General features: G+C 53.6%; 2 protein-coding genes across 3 annotated transcripts; one reads left to right on the top strand and one right to left on the bottom strand.

Annotated features, from left to right (window-relative positions):
- Positions 1–561: 561 nt before the first annotated feature.
- On the bottom strand, positions 562–10,421 carry COPE (coatomer protein complex subunit epsilon). Of its 2 annotated transcripts, XM_030966889.1 has the most exons (11): positions 10,266–10,421; positions 10,049–10,111; positions 8,760–8,866; positions 7,837–7,989; positions 7,451–7,504; positions 6,840–6,921; positions 4,456–4,611; positions 3,413–3,481; positions 1,443–1,517; positions 893–977; positions 562–580 (listed from the first exon to the last, which is right to left on the bottom strand). In XM_030966889.1, exons 1-10 carry the CDS (start codon positions 10,380–10,382, stop codon positions 930–932), a joined length of 924 nt encoding a protein of 307 aa, XP_030822749.1. In that variant the 5' UTR covers positions 10,383–10,421; the 3' UTR covers positions 562–580; positions 893–929. The 2 variants fall into 2 exon arrangements, with proteins under 2 accessions (XP_030822749.1, XP_030822748.1); XM_030966888.1 differs by lacking the exon at positions 562–580 and having other exon boundaries at positions 632–977.
- A 330-nt stretch (positions 10,422–10,751) lies between these two features.
- Positions 10,752–23,574, top strand: DDX49 (DEAD-box helicase 49). Its single transcript, XM_030966890.1, has 13 exons — positions 10,752–10,888; positions 11,900–12,023; positions 12,698–12,784; positions 13,882–14,056; positions 15,145–15,332; positions 16,816–16,956; positions 17,684–17,759; positions 17,844–17,920; positions 19,006–19,103; positions 19,769–19,843; positions 21,114–21,202; positions 21,330–21,401; positions 23,003–23,574. Exons 1-13 carry the CDS (start codon positions 10,774–10,776, stop codon positions 23,192–23,194), a joined length of 1,509 nt encoding a protein of 502 aa, XP_030822750.1. The 5' UTR covers positions 10,752–10,773; the 3' UTR covers positions 23,195–23,574.
- The last annotated feature ends 3,207 nt before the right edge of the window (positions 23,575–26,781 follow it).

Raw genomic sequence — 26,781 nt, 5'->3', positions numbered from 1 at the left:
AAAAAAATCCAAAAATTCCTAAAAAATCCTAAAAAAATCCAGGTTGGACCCAGCAGGGCTTGGCGACAAGGACACTGCAGGATGAACACCAGACTCAGCCTATTACAGGAGAAAAGATTTTTAATTTTTTTATTTATTTTTATTTCTTTATTAGTTTGGGGTTTTCTCTCTCGCCAGGGATTTTTACCCCAAAGGAATCAGAGAGGATTTCCTGGGCTCCAGGGGGATTTTTTGGGTTCCAGGGGGAATTTTTTTATTCCAGAGGGAATTTCTGGGTTCCAGAAGGGATTTTTTGGGTCCCAGAAGGGTTTCTTTGGGGTTCCAGATGGATTTTTTGGGTCCCAGGGGGGATTTTTTGGGTTCCAGAGAGGATTTTTTGGGTTCCAGAAGGGATTTTTTGGGTTCCAGAGGGGATTTTTTTGGGTTCCAGAAGGGATTTTTTGGGTTCCAGAGGGGATTTTTTGGGTCACAGAGGGAAATTTTTTATTCCAGAGGGAATTTCTGGGTTCCAGAAGGGATTTTTTGGGTTCCAGATGGATTTTTTGGGTTCCAGAGGGATTTTTTGGGTCCCAAAGGGGATTTTTTTGGGTCACAGGGGGAATTTTTTTGATCCCAGAGGGAATTTCTGGGTTCCAGAAGGGATTTTTGGGGGTTCCAGAAGGGTTTTTTGGGGTTCCAGAGAGGATTTTTTGGATCCCAAATGGATTTTTTGGGTCCCAGGGGGGATTTTTTTGGGTTCTAGATGGATTTTTTGTGTTCCAAAGCTGATTTTTTGGGTCCCAGAGGGGATCTTCTGGGTTCCAGATGGATTTTTTGGGTTCCAGGGGGAATTTCTGGGTTCCAGAAGGGATTTTTTAGGTTCCAGAGGAGATTTTTTGGGTCCCAGATGGATTTTTTGGGTCCCAAAGGGGATTTTTGGGGTCCCAGGCTCAGGCACTGGGTGCATACTGCAGGGCCAGGCGGTCAAAGTCGTTCTCCTGCAACCACAACCAAAAATAAACGAATTAATGAATCATTAATTAACCATTAATGAATCATTACCAATCAATCCCCCTCCAATTTACATTTATTACCTCTCCTCTAGCTGAACCCACCACAACCAGTTCCCTAAAAAACGAAATAAATTCCAATTTATTTCGTTCCAATTCACCCTAAATTAACAACAAATCCCATTTTTTGTCATTTGCTCCTTTTCCCTCTCCCCAAATTCCCTCTCCCATTTTTTTTTTCCTGTTTTGAGCACAAATTTCCACCTGGATTAAAAATCCACATCTCAGAGTTTTTCTTCCAACCTTGGGATTCCCAAAATGAAAAACTGAACCGAGCTGTCTCCCCCCTCCATGGGATTTATTTCCCCCTGGCTCCATCAGAATGGGAGGAAAAAATTCAATTTATTTGATTATTTTTCTATTTTTATTTCTGTTTTTTCTGCCATCCCTTACCTTGGCCTGGTACTCCTGGATGAAGGGATGGTTTTTGTGAGCATCCTTCAGCTGGGACAGGTAACGATTGGTGACCTGGAGGGGACACAAAAAAAAATTCAATTTTGGGATGGCAGAATGGAACAAATCCCACCTCAAATGTGGTTTTTTTGGGTTTTTTTTTTACACCTAAAATCCTGATTTTCTCACTGTGCCAGTTCAAACCAGTAGGACCCATGCACACACTTGAAATAAAAAATATAAAACTTTCAAAATCCACTTTCTGTGGTGGTTCCAAGTTTAAAAAAGAATTAAAAATCAGGAAAGAGCTGAACTTGGAACTTCCAATGTTTGGTTTTTTTTTTCTGACCAGGTTTTTTTCTCCATAATGTGGAATTCTGGAATTTTGGGGTGGTTTGGGTTGGAAGGGACCTTAAGGAACATCAAATTCCATGGGAAAAGCCAAATCCCCCAAATCCCAAACAGTTCCCTGGGGCTGTCAGCTGCCCACCCCCAAAATGATCCCATTTATCCCAAAATGATCCCATTTAACCCCAAAATGATCCCAAAATAATCCCATTTATTCCCAAAATAATCCCATTTATCCCAAAATGATCCTGATCCCATTTATTCCCAAAATGATCCCATTTATCCCAAAATGATCCTGATCCCATTTATTCCCAAAATGATCCCATTTAACCCCAAAATTATTCCCAAAATAATCCCATTTATTCCCAAAATGATCCCATTTATCCCCAAAATGATCCCAAAATGATCCCATTTATTCCCAAAATGATCCCATTTATCCCCAAAATAATCCCATTTATTCCCAAAATGACCCCACTTATTCCCAAAATTATTCCCAAAATGATCCTGATCCCATTTATTCCCAAAATTATTCCAAAATAATCCCATTTGTCTCCAAAACAATCCCATTTATCCCCAAAATGATCCCACTCATCCCCAAATAATCCCATTTATCCCCAAATTGGTGCCAAAAGAATCCCATTTATTCCCAAAATGATCAGCAAATGATCCCATTTATCCCCCAAATTATTCCCAAAATAATCCCATTTATCCCCCAAATGACCCAATTTATTCCCAAAACGACCCCATTTATCCCCAAATTGGTGCCAAAATAATCCCATTTATCCCCAAAATTATTCCCAAAATAATCCCATTTACCCCCCAAATTACCCCATTTACCCCCAAAATTACACAGTTTATTCCCCAAATTACCCAATTTACCCCCAAAATTACCCCATTTACCCCCAAAATGACCCAATTTATTCCCAAAATAATCCCATTTACCCCCCAAAATTACCCAATTTACCCCCAAAATGCCCCATTTCCCCCAAATGCCCCATTTTCCCCCAAATGCCCCATTTTTCCCCCAAATTCCCATTTCCCCCAAATGCCCCATTTCCCCCAAATGCCCCATTTCCCCCAAATTCCCCATTTCCCCCAAATGCCCCATTTTCCCCCAAATGCCCCATTTCCCCCAAATTCCCCATTTCCCCCAAATGCCCCATTTTTCCCCAAATTCCCATTTCCCCCAAATTCCCCATTTCCCCCAAATGCCCCATTTCCCCCAAATGCCCCATTTCCCCCAAATGCCCCATTTTCCCCCAAATGCCCCATTTCCCCCAAATGCCCCATTTCCCCCAAATTCCCCATTTCCCCCAAATTCCCCATTTCCCCCAAATGCCCCATTTTCCCCAAATTCCCATTTCCCCCCAGAATTCCCCATTTCCCCCCAGAATTCCCCCATTTTCCCCCAAATTCCCCATTTTCCCCCAAATTCCCCATTTTCCCCCAAATGCCCCATTTTCCCCAAATGCCCCATTTTCCCCAAATGCCCCATTTTCCCCCAAATGCCCCATTTTCCCCCAAATTCCCCATTTCCCCCAAATGCCCCATTTTCCCCAAATGCCCCATTTTCCCCAAATGCCCCATTTTCCCCCAAATGCCCCATTTCCCCAGGCTCTCACCTCGGGGGCCTTGCCCAGGTGCTGGGACAGCACCACCAGGTTCAGCAGGGTCTCAGGGTGCCCACTGTCCTGCAAACACGGCATTAGTGCAGGAAAAGGGGCTGGGGGATCCCACACAGGGATTTGGGAACTCTGGGGATGGGATTGTGGAGGGGGAATGGAATAAATGAAAATAAAAATAAAAAAATAAAAATTAAGAAAAAAATTAATAAATAAAAATAAAAATAAAAATAAAAAATAAAAATAAAAAATAAAAATAAATTAAAATAAAAATTAAAATAAAAACAAAATTAAAATTAAATAAAAATAAAATAAAGTAATAAAATAAAATAAAATAAATAAAATAAAGTAATAAAATGAAAATAAAATAAAGTAATAAAATAAAATAAAATAAAGTAATAAAATGAAATAAAATAAAATAAAGTAATAAAATAAAATAAATAAAATAAAGTAAAATAAAATAAAGTAAAATAAAATAAAATAAAATAAAAATAAAATAAAGTAAAATAAAATAAAAAAAATTAAATAAAATAAAGTAAAATAAAATAAAATAAAGTAAAATAAAATAAAGTAAAATAAAATAAAAGTAAAATAAAATAAAATAACATAAAATAAAATACAAATAAAATAAAATAAAATAAAATAACATAAATAAAAGAAAGTAAAATAAAATAAAATAAAGTAAAATAAAATAAAGTAAAATAAAATAAAATAAAATAAAAATAAAATAAAGTAAAATAAAATAAAATAAAAATTAAATAAAATAAAGTAAAATAAAATAAAAAAAAAAAAAAAAAAAAAAAAAAAAAAAACCGCTCTGCAAGGCCAAGCAGAGCGAGGTGGATCCAGAAATTGTCACTGCTGTGGATTTGAGCAGGAAAACTCCTGGGAATGTGGGGCTGTCCCTGTCCCCAAGCACACCCCGTGGGCTGTCCCTGTCCCCAGGCACACCCCATGGGGCTGTCCCTGTCCCTGTCCCCATGGGGCTGTCCCTCACCCCGTGGGGCTGTCCCTGTCCCCAAGCACACCCCGTGGGGCCGTACCTTGTCCAGAGCCTCCTGCAGCAGCCCCTCGGCCTCGTCCCAGCGGCCCTGGGCCATGGCGGCGGCCGCCTGCCCGTTGAGCAGCAGCAGCGAGGGGCTGTACCTGTCCGCCAGCTCCTGGAACGTGTAGAACGCGTCCTGCAGCTTCTCCCCGCCCTGCAACGGGGCACACAGGGTCAGCTCTGGGGTGGGGAATTCTCATTTACATCTTTGGAGTCATCCCTGGGCTGGGGAATCCTGATTTACATCTTTGGAGTCACTTCTGGGATGGGGAACTCTGGTTTACATCTTTGGGTTGATGGGAATTCCTGATTTCCATCATTGGGGTCACCCCTGGGCTGGGAATTCCCCATTTACAGCCAGAGGTCACTTCTGGGCTGGGGAATTCTGATTTACAGCCTTGGGGTCACTTCTGGGACAGGGAATTTTGATTTACACCATTGGGGTCACTTCTGGGCTGGGAAATTCTGATTTACATCTTTGGGGTGATGGGAATTCCTGATTTCCATCCTTGGGGTCATCCTTGGGATGGGGAATCCTGATTATACAGACAGGGATCACTTCTAGGATGGGGAATTCTGATTTACATCCTTGGTGTCACTTCTGGGATGGGGAATTCTGATTTACATCTTTGGGGTCATCCCTGGGCTGGGAAAATCTGATTTACAGCCTTGGGGTGATGGGAATTCCTCATTTCCATCATTGGGGTCATCCCTGGGCTGGGGAATCCTGATTTACATCCTTGGTGCCACTTCTGGGATGGGGAATTCTCATTTACATCTTTGGGGTGGTGGGAATTCCTGATTTCCATCATTGGGGTCACCCCTGGGCATCCTGCAGCTTCTGCCCACCCTGCAACGGGGCACACACACACACAGGGTCACCCCAGGGATGGGGAACTCTGGTTTACATCTTTGGGGTGATGGGAATTCCTGATTTACATCATTGGGGTCATCCCTGGGCTGGGAATTCCCCATTTACAGCCAGAGGTCATCCCTGGGCTGGGAAATTCTGATTTACAGCCTTGGGGTCATCCCTGGGCTGGGGAATTTTGATTTACAGCCTCAGGGTCACTTCTGGGATGGAGAATTCTCATTTACATCATTGGGGTCACTTCTGGGCTGGGGAACTCTGATTTACACCCTTGGGGTCACCCCTGGGCTGGGGAATTCTGGTTTACATCTTTGGGGTGATGGGAATTCCTGATTTCCAACCTTGGGGTCACCTCTGGGCTGGGAATTCCTCATTTACAGCCAGAGGTCACCCCTGGGCTGGGGAATTCTGATTTACAGCCTTGGGGTCACTTCTGGGACGGGGAATTTTGATTTACACCATTGGGGTCACCCCTGGGCTGGGAAAATCTGATTTACATCCTCAGGGTCATGGGAATTCCTGATTTACAGCCAGGGGTCACTTCTGGGCTGGGAAATTCTCATTTCCACCTTTGGGGTCATCTCCAGGCTGGGAATTCCTGATCTCCATCCTTGGGGTCACAGGAATTCCCCATTTTCATCTTTGGGGTCATCCCCGGGCTGGGAATTCCTGATTAGGAGTTGATTTAATGGGAACCCAGGCTGTGTGACCCTGGACCCCAGGAATTTGAATTTATTTATGGGGAACCCAGGCTGTGTGACCCTGGACCCCAGGAATTTGAATTTATTTATGGGGAACCCGGGCTGTGTGACCCTGGACACATGTTTTGGGGATGTTTTGGGGAAGTTTTGGGGATGTTTGTTCTGGGGATGTTCTGGGGATGTTTTGGGGATGCTTTGGGATGCTTTGGGATATTTTGGGAATGTTTGTTCTGGGGATGTTTTGGGGATGTTTGTTTTGGGGATGTTTTGGGGATGTTTGGGGATATTTTGGGGATGTTTTGGGGATGTTTGTTTGTTTTGGGGATGTTTGTTTTGGGGATGTTTTGGGGATGTTCTGGGGATGTTTTGGGGATTTTTTTGGGGGGGATGTTTGTTTTGGGGATGTTTGTCTTGGGGATGTTTTGGGGAGGTTTTGGAGATGTTTGCTCTGGGGATGTTTGTTCTGGGGCTGTTTTGGGGATGTTTGGGGATATTTTGGAGATGTTTGTTTTGGGGATATTTTGGGGATGCTTTGGGGATATTTTGGGGATGTTTTGGGGATGTTTGTTTGGGGATATTTTGGGAATGTTTGGGGATGTTTTGGGCATGTTTTGGGCATGTTTTGGGCATGTTTTGGGGATGTTTTGGGCATGTTTTGGGCATGTTTTGGGCATGTGTTGGGGATATTTTGGGGATGTTTTGGGCATGTTTTGGGCATGTTTTGGGCATGTTTTGGGGATGTTTTGGGCATGTTTTGGGCATGTTTTGGGCATGTTTTGGGCATGTTTGCCTCCCCCTGGGGGTACCCACCAAGGCCAGGTTGACCCAGGCTGTGGCCAGCTGGGTCAGGGTGGCATCCTCATCCTGCTCCTGCATCTTCTTCAGCTCCTTCCTGCAGGAAACCACAAAGGAAAAGGGATTTCAGCACAAAACCCAAACGAACTGGGGGGGTTTTCCACTCGAGTTTTCTGGGGTTTATTTCACCAGGAGAGGCCTGGTTTGATCCCTGGAAATGGGAAAGGAAAAGGGGAAGGAAAAGGAGAAGGAAAAATGGAAAAGACAAAGGAAAATGGGAAAGAGGAAGGAAAAAGGGGAAGAGGAAGGAAAAAGGGGAAGAGGAAGGAAAAAGGGGAAGAGGAAGGAAAAAGGGGAAGGACAATAGAAAGGGAAAAGGGGAAAGGGGAAAGGGGAAAGGAAAAGGGAAAAGGGAAAAGGGAAAAGGGAAAAGGGAAGAGGGAAAAGGGAAAGGAAAAAAGGAAAGGGAAAGGGAAAAGGGAAAAGGGAAAAGGGAAGAGGGAAAAGGGAAGAGAGAAAAGGGAAAAGGGAAGAGGGAAAGGGAAAAGGGAAGAGGGAAAGGAAAAAGGGAAGAGGGAAAGGAAAAAGGAAAAAGGGAAGAGGGAAAAGGGAAGGCCCAATCCCACCTGGCCAGGTCGAGCCTGTCGAGCTTCAGCAGGATCTGGATCATCATGGCCAAGCTGCAGGGACAGGAGCACAGGACTGACCCACCTGGGATGGCCCCGAGGGTCCCTCCTGACCCCAAACCCACCTGGGATGGCCCCGAGGGTCCCTCCTGACCCCAAACCCACCTGGGATGGCCCTGAGGGTCCCTCCCGACCCAAACTCTGAGCCCTGGAGCTGCTCCCAGAGGATGTGCCCCCATTTTTGGGGTTTCCTGACCATTCCAGGCTGTCCCCCTGGTGCTGATCCCCATTTTTGGGTGCCCTGACCATTCCAGGCTGTCCCCCTGGGTTTTTGGGGTTCCCTGACCATTCCAGGCTGTCCCCCTGGGTTTTTGGGGTTCCCTGACCATTCCAGGCTGTCCCCCTGGTGCAGGGCCCTCAGGGCAGCGTCGGGGTCCTGCTGGTGGCAGTAGATGGACGCTGCCATCAGCAGGAAGGTGCTGTTGGCCACGTCCACGCTCTTGGCCATCTTCTTGTCCAGCTCTGCCACGATGGAGTCCCTGAGCGGGGAAACAAAGGGGGAAATGGGGTGGGTTTGGGGGGAAATGGGGGGGAAAATGGGGAGAAAATGGGGGAATGGGATAAAATGGGGAAGAAATTGGGGGAAAATGGGGAAAATGGGGGGAAAATGGGGGAAATGGAGAGAAAATGGGGGGGAAATGGGGAGAAAATGGGGAGAAATGGGGGAGGAATGGGATAAAATGGGGAAGAAAATGGGGGAAAATTGGGAGAAAATGAAGGGAAACAGGAGAAAAAAGGGGGTGAAAATGGGGGGGAAATGAAGGGGAAATGGGAGGGAAATGGGGGAGAAACAGGAGAAAATGGGGAGAAAAGGAGAAGAAAAAGGGGGGAAATGGGATAAAATGGGGAAGAAAATGGGGGAAAATTGGGAGAAAATGAGGGGAAACAGGAGAAAAAAGGGGGCGAAAATGGGGGGGAAATGGGGGAGAAACAGGAGAAAATGGGGAGGAAAAGGTGGAGAAAAAGGGGAGAAAATGGGAAAAAAGGGGGAGAAAAAGGGGAGAAAAGGGGGAGAAAAAAGGGGAGAAAAAGGGGGAGAAATGGGATAAAATGGGGGAAAACTGGGAGAAAGGGAGGAGAAAAGGTGTGGGGGGGAAATGGGGGGAAAAAGAGGAGCAAAGAGGCGAAGCTGTGGCTGGAAGGGATCCCAGGGTATGCAGCCCCCTCCCCAGCCCCAAAGCCCCCCAGCTGCGGGGGCTGTGCCTTTGCTGCCCCCCAGGAATGGCCCCAGGAGCCCAGGACCCCTCACCTGTGGCTCTGGCTGTCGCTGGCCAGGAAGTGAGCGAGCAGGCGCACGGACTGCAGCGCGGGGCTGGGGCTGCCCTGCAGCTCGTCCAGAACCACGGCCAGCTTCCTCTGCAACACACACACACACACACACACACACACACACACGGGGCATGGGGGGGAATGGGGGAATAGGGGGAATGAATGGGGGAAATGGGGGGGATGAATGGGGGAAATGGGGGGAATGAATGGGGGGATGAATGGGGGGAATGGGGGGGATGAATGGGGGGAATGGGGGGGAAAAATGGGGGAAATGGGGGAAATGGGGAAAGAAGGGAAAAAACAGAAAAAAAAAATGGGGAAAAAGGGGGAAAATGGGGGGGAAATGGGGGAAAATGGGGGGGAAATGGGGGGAATGAATGGGGGGGAATGGGGGGAAAAAGGGGGAAAGAAGGGGGAAAAAAAAGCGGAAAAAAAGGGGAAAAATGGGGGAAAATGGGGGGAAATGGGGGGAATGAATGGGGGAAAAATGGGGGGGAAATGGGGGAAAAAAGGGGGGAAAGAAGGGGAAAAAAAAAGTGGAAAAAAGGGGGAAAATGGGGGGAGAAAAGGGGGAGAAAGGGGGGGAAAAGGGGGGAAAATGGGGGGAAAAAGGGGGGAAAAAGGGGGAAAATGAGGGAAAGAAGGGGGGGAAAGGGGAAAAAGGGGGGGAAATGGGGGGAAAAGGGGGGGAAAGGGGGGAAAAAGGGAAGGAAAAAAAGGGGAAGGGGAAGGGGAAAAGGGAAAGGAAGGAAAAAATAAAGATAGGAAAAAGAGAGAAAGAAAAGAAAAAAGGGAAAGAAAGGAAAAAAGGAAAAAGAAAGGAAAAAGGGAAAGAAAAGGAGAGCAGAAAAAGAAGCAAAAGAAGGAAGGGCAGGAAAATAAAAAAAAAAGAAGCAGGAAGAGAAGGAAAAGAAGGAAAATGAAAAGGAGCAGGAAGGGCAGGAAGAAAGGGAGAGAAGGGAGGTTGGGGTTTGAGCAGAACTCTCAGGGATCTGCAGGGACAGAACCCAGGGAATGGATTTGGGATTTGGGAATTCCACGACCATGGAATGGATTTGGGAATCCCAGGACCAGGGATTTGGGATTTGGGAATCCCAGGACCAGGGATTTGGGATTTGGGATTTGGGAATCCCAGGACCAGGGATTTGGGATTTGGGGAATCCCAGGACCATGGAATGGATTTGGGAATCCCAGGACCAGGGATTTGGGATTTGGGAATCCCAGGACCAGGGATTTGGGATTTGGGATTTGGGAATCCCAGGGCTTTACCTGGGCGATGTAGGCTCGGAACAGGAACACGTCCCGCTCGGTCTCCTGCTGGGGGCTGCTGGGCTGGGGGGAAAACGGGGAATCCTCAGGGCTGTGGGGAGCCCAGAAGAGCCCCGCACGAACAGCCCCACACCCACCGCCCCATGGAACCCGCCCCACACAAACCCGCCCCACAGCGCAGCCCCGCCCAGCCCCGGGAGCCGCGGCGGGTGCGGACCTTGACGCGCTGGGCCTCGTTGATGGCGGCCTGGAAGGCTCCGATGTAGAAGTTGTTGCGGAGGTCGAAGAGCTCGTCCGCCTCCCCGGCCGGCGCCGCGCCCGTCCCGGCCGCCATCGCCCTCAGACACGAACCCGGAAGCGCCCGCGCCGCGCGGGCTGCCGGGAGCCGCCGTCTCCATGGGAACCGCCAATAGCAACGCGAGGAGCGGTATACGTAATCAAAAAAGCGATGTGTAGGCGGGGTCAGGGCGAGACGGTCAATGAGCGGCGCGAAAGGCTGTGACGCCATTGGGGCGGAGTCAGAGCGAGCTGGCCAATGAGCGGCGAGCACAGCGGTGACGCCATTGGGGCGGATCAGAGCGAGCTGGCCAATGAGCGGCGAGCATAGCTGTGACGCCATCGGGGCGCGCGGCGGCGGGCGTGGGCGGGGTCGGAGCGGGCCGGCCAATGAGCGGCGCGCGCGGCGGTGACGCCATCAGGACGCGCGGCGGTGGCGGGGCGCGGCCATGGCGGAGTTCCGTGCGCTCGGGCTGGCGCCGTGGCTGGCGGAGCAGGCCCGGCAGGTGGGGCTGCTCCGGCCCACGCCCGTGCAGGCCGCCTGCATCCCGGCCGTGCTGCAGGGTGAGCGCCGCGGCAATGGGGGCGGCGGCCGGGAACGGCCCCGGGGCGGCCCCTCACGGTCCCCATCCCTCCTTCGGGCCCGGCCGTTCTCTTTCCCGTGCCCCTTTCCCGGTCCCGGTCCGGCCGTTCCCCTCCCTGTTCCCGTTTCCGTTCCTGGTCCCGTTCCCTGTTCCCATTTCCCCGCTCTCGTTCTCTTTCCCCGCTCCCGTTCCCGGTCTTGTTCCCCGTTCCCGTTATCCCTCCCGTTCCCATTCCCCGTTCTTCGGTCCCGTACCCCTTTCCCCCTCCCTTTCCCCGTTCCCCGTTCCCATTCCCGTTCCCCGTTCCCATTCCCGTTTCCCATTCCCGTTCCCGGTTCCCATTCCCATTCCCGTTCCCCATTCCCGTTCCCCATTCCCGTTCCCGTTCCACGTTCCCTTTCCCCGTTCCCCGGTTCCCCTCCCGTTTCCTGTTCCCGTTTCCTGTTCCCGTTTCCTGTTCCCGGTTCCCCGTTCCCGTTCCCATTCCCTTTCCCCGTTTCCCATTCCCGTTTCCTGTTCCCGGTTCCCCGTTCCCGTTCCCGGTTCCCCGTTTCCCATTCCCGTTCCCGTTTCCCATTCCCGTTCCCTTTCCCCGTTCCCTGGTTCCCCTCCCGTTCCCCATTCCCGTTCCCATTCCCGGTTCCCCGTTCCCGGTTCCCGTTCCTGTTCCCGGTTCCCATTCCCTTTCCCCATTCCCTTTCCCCGTTCCCATTCCCGTTCCCCGTTCCCGGTCCCGTTCCCGGTTCCCGGTCCCGTTCCCCGTTCCCGGTTCCCCGTTCCCGTTCCCCGTTCCCATTCCCGTTCCCCGTTCCCCATTCCCATTCCCGTTCCCCATTCCCGTTTCCCATTCCCGTTCCCATTCCCGTTCCCCGTTCCCATTCCCGTTCCCCATTCCCGTTCCCTGTTCCCGTTCCCCGTTCCCCGTTCCCGTTCCGTTCGGTTCCCCGTTCCCGTTCCCGTTGCCGCTGACGCCGCCGGGGGTTCCCCGCAGGCCGGGACTGCCTGGGCTGTGCCCAGACGGGCAGCGGGAAGACGGCGGCGTTCGTGCTGCCCGTGCTGCACGTGCTGGCCCAGGACCCGTACGGCATCTTCTGCCTCGTGCTCACCCCCACCCGGTACCGGCACCGCGTGGGGAACCGGGGAGACCTGGGGAGAGCCCCGGGGGCTCGGGGGGAGAACTGGGGGGGACCGGGGGGAGCCCCGGGGTGCTGGGGGGAGCTTGGGGAGAACTTGGGGGGAGCCCTGGGGGAACCGGGGGAGCCCCAAGGAGCTGAGAGAGCCATGGAGAGCCCTGGGGAGCTTTGGGGGAGAACTGGGGGGGACTGGGGAGAGTTCTGGGGGGCTCCAGGGGAACCGGGGGGAGCCCCGGGGTGCTGGGGGGAACTGGGGAGAACTTGGGGGAGCCCTGGGGGGACCGGGGAGAGTCTTGGGGGGCTCTGGGGGACTGGGAGCTCTGGGGGAGCCCTGGGGTAACCGGGGGCAGTCCTGGGGGGAGCCCCGGGGTGCTGGGGGGAGCTTGGGGGGAACTGGGGAGAATTTGGGGGAGCTCTGGGGGAACCATGGGGAGCCCGGGGGGCTCTGGGGAACCCTGGGGGAACCATGGGGAGCCCCAAGGAGCTGGGGGAGCCCCGGGGAGCCCCAAGAAGCTGGGGGAGCCCCGGGGAGCCCCAAGGAGCTGGGGGAGCCCCAAGGAGCTGGGGGAGCCCCGGGGAGCCCCAAGGAGCTGGGGGAGCCCCAAGGAGCCCCTGGCCCCCGTGCCCGATGGCCGATCCATCCCTGCCCCCCGGAGGGAGCTGGCGTACCAGATCGCCGAGCAGTTCCGCGTGCTGGGCAAACCGCTGGGGCTCAGGGTGGGGTGGGGGGGGTGTGTTGTGGTGTGCTGCTTGTTGTTGTGTTTTTTTTTTTTGTTTGTTGTGTTGTTCTGTCTGTCTGTCTGTCTGTGTGTTGTGTGTGTGTGTTTTGTGTGTGTGTGTGTGTGTGTGTGTGGGGCTGTGTTGCTGTGTGCTGTGTGTGTGTGCCCTGTCTGTGTGTGTGTGTGTGCCCTGTCTGTGTGTGTGTGTCGTGTCTGTCTGTCTGTGTGTCTGTCTGTGTGTGTGTGTGTGTGTGTCTGTCTGTGTGTGTGTGTGTGTGTGTGTGTCTGTCTGTGTGTGTGTGTGTCTGTCTGTGTGTCTGTGTGTGTGTGTGTGTGTGTGTGTGTGTGTGTGTGTCTGTCTGTGTGTGTGTGTGTGTGTGTGTGTGTGTGTGTCTGTGTCTGTGTGTGTGTGTGTGTGTCTGTCTGTGTGTGTGTGTGTGTGTGTGTGTGTCTGTGTGTGTGTGTGTGTGTGTCTGTCTGTGTGTGTGTGTCTGTCTGTCTGTGTGTGTGTGTGTCTGTGTGTGTGTGTGTCTGTGTGTGTGTGTGTGTCTGTCTGTCTGTGTGTGTGTGTCTGTGTGTGTGTCTGTCTGTGTGTCTGTCTGTCTGTCTGTGTGTGTGTGTCTGTGTGTGTCTGTGTGTGTCAGTGTGTGTCTGTGTGTGTGTGTGTGTGTGTCTGTCTGTGTGTCTGTCTGTGTGTGTGTCTGTCCCAGACATGGTGGCGCAAGCCCTGGCCCTGACCTGTCTGTCTGTCTGTCTGTCCCAGACACGGTGTCCCAGTCCCTGACCCCCATCTGTCTGTCCGTCTGTCTGTCCCAGACACGGTGTCCCAGTCCCTGACCCCTGTCTGTCCGTCTGTCCGTCCCAGACACGGTGTCGCAGGCGCTGGCCCTGGCCCGCAGGCCCTGACCCCTGTCTGTCCGTCTGTCTGTCCCAGACATGGTGTCGCAGGCGCTGGCCCTGGCCCGCAGGCCCTGACCCCTGTCTGTCCGTCTGTCTGTCCCAGACACGGTGTCGCAGGCCCTGACCCCTGTCTGTCCGTCTGTCTGTCCCAGACATGGTGTCGCAGGCGCTGGCCCTGGCCCGCAGGCCCTGACCCCTGTCTGTCCGTCTGTCTGTCCCAGACACGGTGTCGCAGTCCCTGACCCCCATCTGTCTGTCCGTCTGTCTGTCCCAGACATGGTGTCGCAGGCGCTGGCCCTGGCCCGCAGGCCGCACGTGGTCGTGGCCACCCCCGGGCGCCTCGCTGACCACCTGCGCAGCTCCAGCACCTTCAGCCTCAGCAAGGTCCAGTTCCTGGTGAGCCCCAGGTCCAGCCCCGGGGGTCCTGGGGGGGATTCCCCGGGGTTCCCCCCGTCCCTTGGGCGGGATTCCTGGCAATCACTGGCGGTCCCTGGGTGGGTTCCCTGGGGAATCCTGCGGGGTTCCCTCCGTCTCTGGGCATTCCTGGGAATCCTGAGGGGTTCCCTCCGTCTCTGGGCATTCCTGGGAATCCTGAGGGGTTCCCTCCATCCTTGGGAGAATTCCTGGGGATCCTGAGGGGTTCTCTGGGTGGGTTTCTGGAATCCTGAGGGGTTCCCTCCATCTCTGGGCATTCCTGGGAATCCTGAGGGGTTCCCTGGGAGAATTTCTGGGGTTTCCCTGCTGGGTTCCCCGGGTGGATTCCCTGGGGAATCCCCCTGGGTTCTCTCCATCCTTGGGAGCATTCCTGGGGATCCTGAGGGGTTCTCTCCATCCTTGGGAGCATTCCCAGGGCCCCTGTGGTGTTTCCTCCATCTCTGGGCACATTCCCTGGATTCCCTGTGGGTTTCCCTGGAATCCTGGGGTGTTCTCTGGAATCCTGGTGGGTTCCATGGTGGATCCCCCTGGGGTTCCCTGGTGGATCTCCTGGCTCCCCGTGGTTTCCCCGTGGGTTCCCTGGTGGGTTTCCGTGGTGGATCTCCCCGTGGTTTCCCTGTGGTTTCCCTGGTGGGTTTCCCCGTGGTTTCCCTGGTGGATCTCCCCATGGTTTCCCCGTGGTTTCCCTGTGGGTTTCCCTGTGGGTTTCCCTGTGGGTTTGCCCGTGGTTTCCCCGTGGTTTCCCCGTGGTTTCCCCGGTGGATCTCCCTGGGGTTTCCCCGTGGTTTCCCTGGTGGATCTCCCTGGGGTTTCCCCGTGGTTTCCCTGGTGGATCTCCCCATGGTTTCCCTGTGATTTCCCTGTGGGTTTCCCCATGGTTTCCCTGTGGGTTCCCTGGTGGGTTTCCCTGGTGGATCTCCCCATGGTTTCCCTGTGGGTTTCCCGTGGTTTCCCCGGTGGATCTCCCTGTGGGTTTCCCCGTGGTTTCCCCGGTGGATCTCCCTGGGGTTTCCCCGTGGGTTCCCAGCCGCTGAGGGCTCCGTGCCCAGGTTCTGGACGAGGCTGACCGCCTGCTGGAGCAGGGCAGCGCCGATTTCAGCGCCGACCTGGAGCTGATCCTGGCGGCCGTGCCCGCCCGCCGCCAGACGCTGCTGTTCAGCGCCACGCTGACGGGCACCCTGTGCCAGCTGCGGGCCCTGGCCGCCAACAGCCCCTTCTGCTGGGAGGCCCCGGCCCCGTGAGTGCCCGGGCTCCTCAATCGCCTCGGGCTGCGCCGGCTGCTCCTGCTCCTCCCTGCGCTGGCGCTGCTGGGGCGCCGCCAGGGCTTGGGGGGCCAGGAGGAGGGGGTGCAGGGGTCCTGGGACAGGGGCTGGGGATTCCTGAGGGGGCTGGGGATTCCTGAGGGAAATGGGAATTCCTGAGGGGGCTGGGGATTCCTGAGGGGGCTGGGGATTCCTGAGGGGGCTGGGGATTCCTGAGGGAAATGGGAATTCCTGAGGGAAATGGGAAAGGGCTGGAGAATTCCTGAGGGAGATGGGAAATTTTTGAGACAGATGAGAAAGGGATTGCAGAACTCTTGTGGGAGTTGGAAATTCCTGAGGGAGATGGGAAGCGGCTGGAGAATTTTTGAGAAGAGAGATGATTGAGATTGTGGGAGTGGAAATGAGGGAGATGGGAAAGTGAGAATTTCTAGGAAGGGGCTGGAGAGTTCCTGAGGGAGGAGATGGGAAGGGGCAGGAGAATTTTTGAGACAGATGAGAATGGGATTGCAGAACTCTTGTGGGAGTTGGGAATTCCTGAGGGAGCTGGGAAGGAGCTGGAGAATTCCTGGGAAGGGGCTGGAAAATTTCTAGGAAGGGACTGGAGAATTCCTGGGAGAGATGGGAAAGGCCTGGAGAATTCCTGAGGGAGCTGGGAAGGGAATAGAGAATTTTTGAGACAGATGAGAAATGGATTGGAGAACTCTTGTATGAGTTGGAAATTCCTGAGGGAGATGGGAAGGAGCTGGAGAATTCCTGGGAAGGGGCTGGAGAATCCCTGAGGGAGCTGGGAAAGGGCTGGGAAATTTTTGAGACAGATGTGAGAATGGGATTGGAGAACTCTTGTGGGAGTTGGAAATTCCTGAGGGAGCCGGGAAGGGAATGGAGAATTCCTTGGGAAGCTGGGAAAGGGCTGGGAAATTTCTAGGAAGGGGCTGGAGAGTTCCTGAGAGAGATGGGAAAGGGCTGGAGAGTTCCTGAGGGGGCTGGGAAAGGGCTGGGAAATTTTTGAGACAGATGAGAATGGGATTGGAGAACTCTTGTATGAGTTGGAAATTCCTGAGGGAGATGGGAAGGGAATGGAGAATTCCTGAGAGAGATGGGAAGGGTCTGGGGAATTTTTGAGGGAGCCAGGAAGGGGCTGGAGAATTTTTGAGACAGATGAGAATGGGATTGCAGAACTCTTGTGGGAGTTGGGAATCCCTGAGGGAGCTGGGAAGGGAATGGAGAATTTCTGAGGGAGCCGGGAAGGGGCTCGGCCCGTAGAAAAGCAGCACCAGGGGGACATTGCCAAGGCCCCCCGTCGCCAGCAGGAGGGGACAGCCTGGCAGGGACACCAGGACAGGCGGGAGCAGCCCCAGGCGGGGCAGCAGCAGGAATTCCCTCCTGGCCGGGGAGCGGGGCAGGCCTGGGCGTGCTGTGGGTGATCCCGGCCCAGGATTGCTGTGCCTGTCCCTGCAGGGTGAGGACCGTGCAGGGGCTGGAGCAGAGGTACCTGCTGGTGCCCGAGGCGCTCAAGGACGCCTACCTGGTGCACCTGGTGCAGAGCTTCCAGGACCAGCACGACGACTGGGCCATCATCATCTTCACCAAGACCTGCAAGTGAGAGCCCTGCTCCTTTTCCTGCTCCTTTCCTCCTCCCCTTGTCCTCCCTTCCCTCCTTTTTTCCTCCTCCTCCTTTCCTCCTCTTCCTTTTCCTCCTCCTTTCTTCCTCCTTCTCATTTTTTCTTCTTCCTCCTTTTTTCCTCCTCCTCCTTTTCCTCCTCCTTTTTTCCTCCTCCTTTTTTCCTCCTCCTCCTCCTCCTTTTCCTCTCCCTTTTTCTCCTCCTCTCTTCCTCCTCCTTTTTCTCCTCCTTTTTTCCTCTTCCTTTTTCTTCCTCCTTTTCTTCCTTCTCCTCCTTTTTTCCTCCTCCTCCTTTTTCTCCTCCTTTTTGCCTCTTCCTTTTTCTTCCTCCTCCTTTTTTCCTCATCTTCCTTTCTTCCTCCTTTTCCTCCTCCTACTTTCTTCCTCCTTTTCCTCCTCCTTCTTTCTTCCTCCTTTTCCTCCTCCTCCTTTTCCTTCCTCCTCCCTCTTTTCCTCCTCCCTGGCACTCAACCCTGGCACGGTTTTCCCACCCCAGGAATTGTCCCAGGTTTTTCTGGAGCACCCTGGCACGGTGGGAAGCATCTTAAAGGAAGGGAAAAATGAGGGTTTTGGGAATTAAACACAGAAATGGGAGCTGTCCCTGCCTGTCCCACTTCTCCCACCCCAGGGATTGTCCCAGCTCCGTCCTGCTCCATTCCCCTGCTGCACCCTGAGCGTTTTTCTGGTGTTTTCCCTCCCCTGCAGGGACTGCCAGGTGCTGAACATGATGCTGAGGAAGTTCAGCTTCCCCTCAGTGGCCCTGCACTCCATGATGAAGCAGGTGAGGCCTGCAGGGCCCTGCCAGGGGCTGCTGCTCCCAGCTGGGGTTTTCTCCCAGCCCTCACCTGGGATTTTCCCCTCCCAGAAACAGAGATTTGCAGCTTTGGCCAAGTTCAAGTCCAGCATCTTCAAGATCCTCATTGCCACCGATGTGGCTGCCAGGTAAAACCAAAGCTCTCCCGCCTGGGTTTGTTCACTCAGGCTCAGTTTAGCCAGGTCAGACCCTCAAATCCCCCAGGTCTGGGTGGGACAGCCTCTTCCCACCTGGGTTTGCTCACCAGAACCCATTTAGGCTGAGTTTAGCCAGGTCAGACCCTCAAATCCCCAGATTTGGGTGGGACAGGCTCTTCCCACCTGGGTTTGTTCTCCAGAACCCATTTAGGCTGAGTTTAGCCAGGTCAGACTGGGACAGGCTCTTCCCACCTGGGTTTGTTCTCCAGAACCCATTTAGGCTCAGTTTAGCCAGGTCAGACCCTCAAATCCCCCAGATCTGGGTGGGACAGGCTCTTCCCAGCCGGTCTGAGCCGGGCTTTGGAGCCTGGGGAGGGTTGGGGGCTCCTGGGGCTGCCAGGGAGCAGCTCCAAGGGAACAGGGAATTGATGAACCCTGAGGAGCTGGGGAATTGTTGAATTGGGGAATTATTGAGCTCTGAGTTGAGGAATTTTTGAGCTCTGAGGAGTTGGAAAGTTGATGAGCTGGGAGGAGTTGAGGAATTATTGAGCTCTGAGGAGCTGGGGAGTTGTGGAGCTCTGAGGGAGGAATTGGGGAATTGTTGAGTGGGGAATTATTGAGCCCTGAGGAGCTGAGGAATTGCTGAGCTCTGTGAGGGAGGAATTAGAGAATTGTTGAGTTGGGGAATTGAGCTCTGAGTTGGGGAATTATTGAGCCCTGAGGGAGAAGTTGGGGAATTGTTGAATTGGGGAATTACTGAGCTCTGAGGAGCTGAGGAATTGCTGAGCTCTGTGAGGGAGGAATTGGGGAATTGCTGAGCTCTGTGAGGAAGAAATTGGGGAATTGTCACGAGGAAGGAATTTCTCCTCCCATCAGCCAATTGAACTTTATCCATGGGATTCTGGGGCTTTTGGAGGAGGCAGGCATTGAACAGACCCCTGGCTCCCTCCCCAGGCCAAGCAGGCACTGAACATGTGCTGATGTCCCTCCCACCCCAAACCACGCGCCATTTGACCATTCCGTGCTATTTCAGCCGTTTTCCCTCACCTGGCTGTGCTTTTCCCCCCGAATTGCAGAGGTTTGGACATCCCAGCAGTGCAGGTTGTCATCAACCACAACACGCCAGGGCTGCCCAAGATCTACATCCACCGCGTGGGACGCACGGCGCGGGCAGGTCAGGGGGCCAGCCCCGGGGAGGGGGACAGGGGGTCCCAGGGCACCCCCAGCGCCCCTGACAGGGAGGGGAACAGCAGGGCAATGCTCAGGGGGCAGCAGGACGGAGCTGGGACAGGCAGGGACTGCCCAGCATGGCCTGGGACAACCCCAGGGGTGGGAAAAGTGGGACAGGCAGGGACAGCTCCCATTTCTGTGTGTAATTCCCAAAATCCTCATTTTTCCCTCTTTTATAACACCTCCCACTAACTCGGGGGCTCCAGAATAACCTGGGACAGTTCCTGGGGTGGGAAAAGTGGGACAGTTCAGGGACAACTCCCATTTCTGTGCGTAATTCCCAAAATCCTCGTTTTTCTCCTCTTTTATAACACCTCCCACTATCTCAGAGTGCTCCTGGGCCAATTCCTGGGGTGGGACAGGCAGGGACACTTCCCATTTCTGTGTGTAATTCCCCAAATCCTCCTTTTCCCTCCTTTAAGGCACCCCTGGGATCACTGGGATCGCGCCCTGGGTGTGTGCGGGCGGATCTCACGCCCCTGCTGGCTGCAGCGGGCTCGTGGATGGGATTTGCAGAGCCAGCAGAGCTCTCCCAGCGTGGGCACGGAGGGCTTGGCAGCGCCCTGGCTCCTGCCAGGCGTGCCCCATGCCTGGTTTGAACCCTTTCAGGGAGGAAGGGCATGGCCATCACCCTGGTGACGCAGTACGACATCCACCTGGTGCACGCCATCGAGGAGGAGATCAGTGAGTGCGGCTGGGCCCTTCCCCTTCCCTTCCTTCCCTACCCCTTCCCTTCCTCTTTCTCTTCCCTTCCCTTTCCTCTTCCCCTTCCTCTTCCTCTTCCCTTCCCCTTCCTCTTCCTCTTCCCTTCCCCTCCCTTTCCCTTTCTTCTTCCTCTTTCTCTTCCCTTTCCCTTCCCCTTCCCCTTCCCTTTCCTTCCCCTTTCCCTTTCCCTTTCCCTTTTCCTTTTCCCTTTCCCTTTTCCCTTTCCCTTTCCTTCCCTTTCCCTTTCCCTTTCCCTTTCCCCTTCCCTTTCCCTTTCCCTTCCTTCCCTTCCCCTTCCCTTCCCTTCCCCACCCCTGCTCTGGGGTCCCTGGCTGGCTCGCTCAGGACCCTGCTCGTGTCCCTGCTGCTTTTGGTGCAGCAGAATTCGTGTGGGGCTGTTCTCGATGAAAGCAGCTGCTTCCTCAAAAACAGCGTTCAGATTCCCTGAAATCCCATCTTCAGATTCCCTGATCCCATCTTCACATTCCCTGATCCCATCTTCAGGATCCCCATTTCCTATTCCACATTTCAGGATCCCTATTCCAATCTTCACATCCCTGTCCTTCAGGCTCCGTTCCCTATTCCACATTTAGGATCACATTCTGGGGTTACTTCTCGGGTTTCACTCTGGGGTTTGCCACCTCTGGGGTTTGTCCTCGGGGTTTTCAGGTCCCTATTCCAATCTGGGGTTTGTCACCCTCTGGTTTCCATGTTTCAGGCTCAGATTCCCTATTCCACATTTCAGGTTCAGGTTCCCTTGGGGTTTGTCACCTCTGGGGTTTGTCACCCTTGGGGTTTGTCACCTTTGGGGTTTGTCACCTCTGGGGTTTGTCGGGTTTGTCACCCTCGTGCCCGGGCTGCATTGTCAGTTCTCTGTGGGGTTTGTCACCTTTGGGGTTTGTCACCTTTGGGGTTTGTCACTTTTGGGGTTTGTCACCTTTGGGGTTTGTCACTGTATCCCCCAAAAACGGCAGCGCCCCCCCTCACAAAAAAAAACAAGAGTTTTTGGGGTTTGTCACCTCTGGGGTTTGTCACCTTTGGGGTTTGTCACCCTTGGGGTTTGTCACCTTTTGGGGTTTGTCACTTTTGGGGTTTGTCACCTCTGGGGTTTGTCACCCTGCGTCCCCCCCCAAAAGCAGCGGCCCCACGTTCTCTGTGGGGTTTGTCACCCTTGGGGTTTGTCACCTTTGGGGTTTGTCACTTTTGGGGTTTGTCACCCTCGGGATTTGTCACCCTCGTGTCCCCCCAGAGCTGCAGCTGCCCGAGTTCTCTGTGGAGGAGCAGCTGGTGCTGGACATCCTGACCCAAGTGAACGTCACCAGGAGGGAGTGTGAGATCGTGAGTGGCGCGGGGGGAGCCTGCCCTTGGGCCTCTCCCCGTGGCTTTGGGGCTTGTCACCGTTTTCCGGGGGTTTTGCTGCTCAGGGCTGAGCTGTGTGGCTCTGCTGCTCTTCCCTTTGTGCCAGGAGCTGGAGGGGATGGATTTCGACGAGAAGAAGGAAATCAATAAGAGGAAGCAGATGATCCTGGAAGGGAAGGTGAGAGCTGCTGCTTGATGAGCTGGGGAAATGTGGGAAAGGGAAGGACAACACCTCCTTCCTTTCCTTTTCCTTTCCTTTTCCTTTCCTTTTCCTTTCCTTTTCCTTTCTCTTTTCCTTTTCCTTTTCCTTTTCCTTCCTTTTCCTTTTCCTTTCCTTTTTCCTTTTCCTTTTCCTTTTCCTTTTCCTTTTCCTTTTCCTTTTCCCTTTTCCTTTTCCTTTTCCTTCCCTCCCCTTCCCTCCCCTTCCTTCCCTTCCCTTCCCTCCCTCCTGGGTGGGCAAGGTTTATATAAAATAACCCTAAAAGAAATATTTAATATTGTTGTATTACAAGATTAAATAGTATAGTGTTAAAAAGATGAAATATTTAATACATTAGATGTTACGAGATTGAATCGATTTACTATTAGGATGTTGAAAAGGCTCTGGGGAAAACGGAGAAGGGGCCGAATTTTGGGGCCTCCTCAGTCCCAGTGGGCACCGGGGAAAGGGCAAAGGGTTGTTCTGGGCGTGTCCCCAATGTCCTGGGCGTGTCCCCAATGTCCTGGGCGTGTCCCCAATGCCCTGGGCGTGTCCCCAATGTCCTGGACGTGTCCCCAATGCCCTGGACGTGTCCCCAATGCCCTGGGCATGTCCCCAGTGCCCTGGACGTGTCCCCAATGCCCTGGGCGTGTCCCCAATGCCCTGGGCATGTCCCCAGTGTCCTGGGCGTGTCCCCAATGCCCTGGGCGTGTCCTGGGTGTGTCCCCAATGTGCTGGGCGTGTCCTGGGCATGTCCCCATTCTGTCCCCAGTGTCCTCGGCCTGTCCTGGGTGTCCTGTCCCTGTCCCCAACATCCTGAGCCTGTCCCCAGTGTGCTGTCCCTGTCCCCAGTGTCCTCGATGTGTCCCTGGTGTCCTGTTCCCAATGTCCTCAGAGTGCTGTCCCCAATGTCCTGAGCCTGTCCCCAGTGTCCTGTCCCCAATGTCTTAGCCCCTGGTGTCCCCAGTCCCGGGTGTGTCCCCAGTCCCCGGTGTGTCCCCGGTGTGTCCCGGGTGTGTCCCCGGTGTCCCCAGCGGTGCTGTGTGTCCTGGGTGTGTCCCCGGTGTCCCGGTGTGTCCCTGGTGTCCCCAGTCCCGGGTGTGTCCCCGGTGTGTCCCCGGCGCGTCCCCGGTGTCCCCAGTGGCAGTGTGTGTCCTGGGTGTGTCCCCGGTGTCCCCGGCGTGTCCCCGGTGTCCCCAGTCCCGGGCGTGTCCCCGGTGTCCCCAGTGTCCCCGGTGTCCCCGGCGTGTCCCCGGTGTCCCCAGTCCCGGGTGTGTCCCCGGTGTCCCCAGCGGCGCTGTGTGTCCCCAGTCCCGGGTGTGTCCCCAGTCCCGGCTGTGTCCCCGGTGTCCCCAGTCCCGGCTGTGTCCCCGGTGTCCCCAGTGTCCCCAGTCCCGGGTGTGTCCCCAGTCCCCGGTGTGTCCCCGGTGTCCCCAGCGGCGCTGTGTGTCCCGGGTGTGTCCCCGGTGTCCCCGGTGTCCCCAGCGGCGCTGTGTGTCCCGGGTGTGTCCCCAGTCCCCGGGTGTGTCCCCATCCCCGGCGTGTCCCCGGTGTCCCCAGCGGCGCTGTGTGTCCCTCAGGACCCGGAGCAGGAGGCCCGCAGGAAGGCGGAGCTGTCCCGGCTGCGGAGCAGGAACAGGGAGTGCCGCCAGAAGCTGCAGCAGAGCCTGCACCGGAGGAGGCAGCTGCAGCTCCGCAGGAAGCTGCACAGGAGGATGGAGAGGAGGAAGAGGAAGATGGAGAAGGAGAAGGAGGAGCAGGAGGAGCAGTGACGCGGCTGGGCCTGGCCCGGAGTGCCCTGGAATTGCTGCTGCTGCTGCTTTGGGAAAATTGGGACTGAACTCTTGAATGTGGGGAAAAATGTCAGTGCTGGGAAAGAGGGAAGAATCCCTGAACCCTTGGGATTGGGATTGGGCTGGGAGGAGCTCAGGGCTCATCCAGTCCCACCCAGGCCTTGGACATCCCAGGGATCCAGGGGCAGCCTCAGCTCCTCTGGGAATCCCACCCAGATTCCCCTTCCCAGTTCAAATCCATCCCCTGTGCCCTGGAATTCCATCCCTGATCCCAAATCCATTCCCTGGGTCCCTCCATCCATCCATCATCCCAAATCCATTCCCTGTGCCCTGGAATTCTGTCCCAAATCCCAAATCATTCAGTGGGTCCTGGAATTCCCAGATCCATTCCCTGGAATTCCATCCCAAATCCATTCCCTGTGCCCTGGAATTCTATCCCAAATCCATTCCCTGGGGTCTGGAATTCCATCCCAAATCCATTCCCTGTGCCCTGGAATTCCATCCCTGATCCCAAATCCATCCCCTGTATCCTGGAATTCCATCCCAAATCCCAAATCCATTCCCTGTGCCCTGGAATTCCCAAATCCATTCCCTGGAATTCCATCCCAAATCCATTCCCTGGGTCCTGGGATCCCATCCGAAATCCTTTCCATGTGCCCTGGAATTCCATCCCTGATCCCAAATCCATTCCCTGTGCCCTGGAATTCCCATCCCAAATCCCAAATCCATTCCCTGGGTCCTGGGATCCCATCCCAAATCCCAAATCCATTCCCTGTGCCCTGGAATTCCCAAATCCCAAATCATTCAGTGGGTCCTGGAATTCCCAGATCCATTCCCTGGAATTCCATCCCAAATCCATTCCCTGTGCCCTGGAATTCCATCCCTGATCCCAAATCCATCCCCTGTATCCTGGAATTCCATCCCAAATCCCAAATCCATTCCCTGTGCCCTGGAATTCCCAAATCCCAAATCATTCCGTGGGTCCTGGAATTCCCAGATCCATTCCCTGGAATTCCATCCCAAATCCATTCCCTGGGTCCTGGGATCCCATCCCTGATCCCAAATCCATTCCCTGTGCCCTGGAATTCCCATCCCAAATCCCAAATCATTCCCTGTGCCCTGGGATTCCCAGATCCATTCCCAGGAATCCCATCCCAAATCCTCTCCAGCTCCTTTGGAACCCCTGGCACCTCTGGAAGCAGCTCCAGGTTCTCCTTGGATTCCCCTTTTGTGCTCGGGGGGAATCTCCAGGAGCTTTTCCTTGCTCATCCCGCTCTCCCGTGTGATTAATTTCCCCGTCATTAGCGCTCTGGCTGGGCTGTGAATAATTAAAATCCTCATTTGTGAGGCCTCAGCCAGGAGGGTGCTGGGATGGAGCTGCTGCCAGGCACAAAAATAATGCATAAAAACGCACAAGAACGCACAAAAATGCTGCTGGCAGACACAAAAATGCAGCTTTGTCACCTCTGCAGCACAAGATTTTCCCCTTTGGAAGCACAAAGATAAGGAATCAATCAGGATGATCAGGTTAATTAAGGAATTAATCAGGGCTGCAGAGGGGAGGTGTTGGTGCCCCTGCTCTGAAACGCAACCAAAAAATCAATAAAATCCTCTGGAAATGGCTGGAATTGGCACCAAAATCCTCAGGGACGGCCCCAAACCTGCTGGTTTTGTGATTTTGTGTCAATCTTGTGCATTTTTGTGTCAATCTTGTGCATTTTTGTGTGTGGGTTTTGTGTCAGTTTCGTGTGGGTTTTGTGTCAATTTGCAATGGAATCAGCAAATGCTGATTGGATCTGCTGTGTCCAAAACAGACACAAAGAAAGGTTTTGAAACTTTCGGACAAAATAACCAAATAAAGCATTGAAATAAAAGAAATGAGGCAGCAAGAGGAATGATGCTTAAAATAAAAGAGAGGAAGTTGGGGTAAAGCACAGCCAGGGCCTCCCTCAGGCCTCGCTCAATTCCAGAGGCTGGGAAACATCTGGGGTGAGTCCCAAACTTCTGAGATTCATCCCAAATTTCTGGGGTAATTCCCAAACTTCTGAGATTAATCCCAAATTTCTGGGGTAATTCCCAAACTTCTGAGATTCATCCCAAATTTCTGGGGTACTCCCAAACTTCTGAGATTAATCCCAAATTTCTGGGGTAATTCCCAAACTTCTGAGATTACTCCCAAATTTCTGAGATAAATCCCAAATTTCTGTGGTAATTCCCAAACTTCTGAGATTAATCCCAAATTTCTGGGGTAACTCCCAAATTTCTGAGATTAATCCCAGCTTTCTGGGGTACTCCCAGATTTCTGGGATAACTCTGAAACATCTGAGATTAATCCCAAATTTCTGTGGTACTCCCAAATTTCTGAGATTCATCCCAAATTTCTGGGGTAATTCCCAAATTTCTGGGGTAATTCCCAAACTTCTGAGATTAATCCCAAATTTCTGTGGTACTCCCAAATTTCTGAGATTAATCCCAAATTTCTGGGGTAATTCCCAAATTTCTGGGACAACTCCCAGCTGGGCCCTGTCCCTGTCCCACACACTGCAGGGCATCCCTGGGGGCTTCTTCCCAATATAAAAAGGACCAAAAAAAAAAGAAACAAAACCCCAAAAGCAGCTGAGATTTGCTCCATTTAATTTCAATCAACCTCAGAGGTGCCAACCCAGCAGCTTGGTGCCCTCAGGGATGTCCCTTGTCCCAAATTCCCCGTGCTCAGCCCCAAGTCCTCAAATCCTCCGTGTCCAGCTCATCCAGGCTGTGAAATGCAGAATTTCCTCTGGGGAAATCCAGAATTTTCCAGAAACTTCCAGACTGTGCCATCTCCTTCCCACACACCCCAGGGCATCCCTGGGGGCTGCTTAAAAGAACCGAAAAAAGAAACAAAACCCCAAAAGCAGCTGAGATTTGCTCCATTTAATTTCAATCAACCTCAGAGGTGCCAACCCAGCAGCTTGGTGCCCCAAATTCCCCGTGCCCAGCCCCAAATTTCCAGCAGTCCTCAAATCCTCCGTGTTCAGCTCATCCAAGCTGTGAAACTGCAGAATTTCCTCTGGGGAAATCCAGAATTTTCCAGAATTTTCCTCCCTCTCTGCTCCCCCGGGGGAGCTGGGAACGCCCAGCAGGGAGGAAGAGGAAGAGGAGGCTCAGTCCTGGCTGTGCCCGGCTCCAGGAGCTGCAGAAGGCAAACGGTTCCTAAAAAAAAAAATAACTACAGAAAAATCAACCCCCGAAGGGCTCGGGCCCTTCTCCTTAGAAAATGTAAAAACCTGGGGGGCAGAGGGGTGGCGTGGGCACAGCTGGCACCTCTGGGCACAGCTGGCACCTCTGGGCAGGGCCAGAGAGCTGGGCTGGGGCTCAGGGGCTCCCTGGAGAGAATTGGGGGGTTCAGGAGCTCCCTGGAGAGGATTTGGAGGTTCAGGTGCTCCTGGAGAAGGTTCAGGGGTCCAGGAGCTCCCTGGAGAGGATTTGAGGACTTTGGGTACTCCTTGGAGAAGATCTGGGGGTTCAGGTGCTCCCTGGAGAGGATTTGGGGGTTCAGGTTCTCCCTGAAGAGGATTTGGGAGCTC

This window comes from Camarhynchus parvulus, chromosome 28 (assembly GCF_901933205.1).
Source record: "Camarhynchus parvulus chromosome 28, STF_HiC, whole genome shotgun sequence".
NCBI lineage: Eukaryota > Metazoa > Chordata > Aves > Passeriformes > Thraupidae > Camarhynchus > Camarhynchus parvulus.
This window is presented reverse-complemented; position numbering and strand designations above follow the sequence as displayed.

Coding starts and splice junctions, on each gene's coding strand:
- COPE (XM_030966889.1), bottom strand. CDS start 10,382: ATGGCGGCCGGGACGGGCGCGGCGCCGGCCGGGGAGGCGGACGAGCTC. Junction 7,505..7,836: donor CAGGGGGACAGCCTGGAATG/GTCAGGGAACCC, acceptor CTGTCCCTGCAG/CTTGGCCATGATGATCCAGA. Junction 978..1,442: donor TCCAGGAGTACCAGGCCAAG/GTAAGGGATGGC, acceptor TTGTGGTTGCAG/GAGAACGACTTTGACCGCCT.
- DDX49 (XM_030966890.1), top strand. CDS start 10,774: ATGGCGGAGTTCCGTGCGCTCGGGCTGGCGCCGTGGCTGGCGGAGCAG. Junction 12,024..12,697: donor CTCGTGCTCACCCCCACCCG/GTACCGGCACCG, acceptor TGCCCCCCGGAG/GGAGCTGGCGTACCAGATCG. Junction 16,957..17,683: donor ATCTTCACCAAGACCTGCAA/GTGAGAGCCCTG, acceptor CCTCCCCTGCAG/GGACTGCCAGGTGCTGAACA.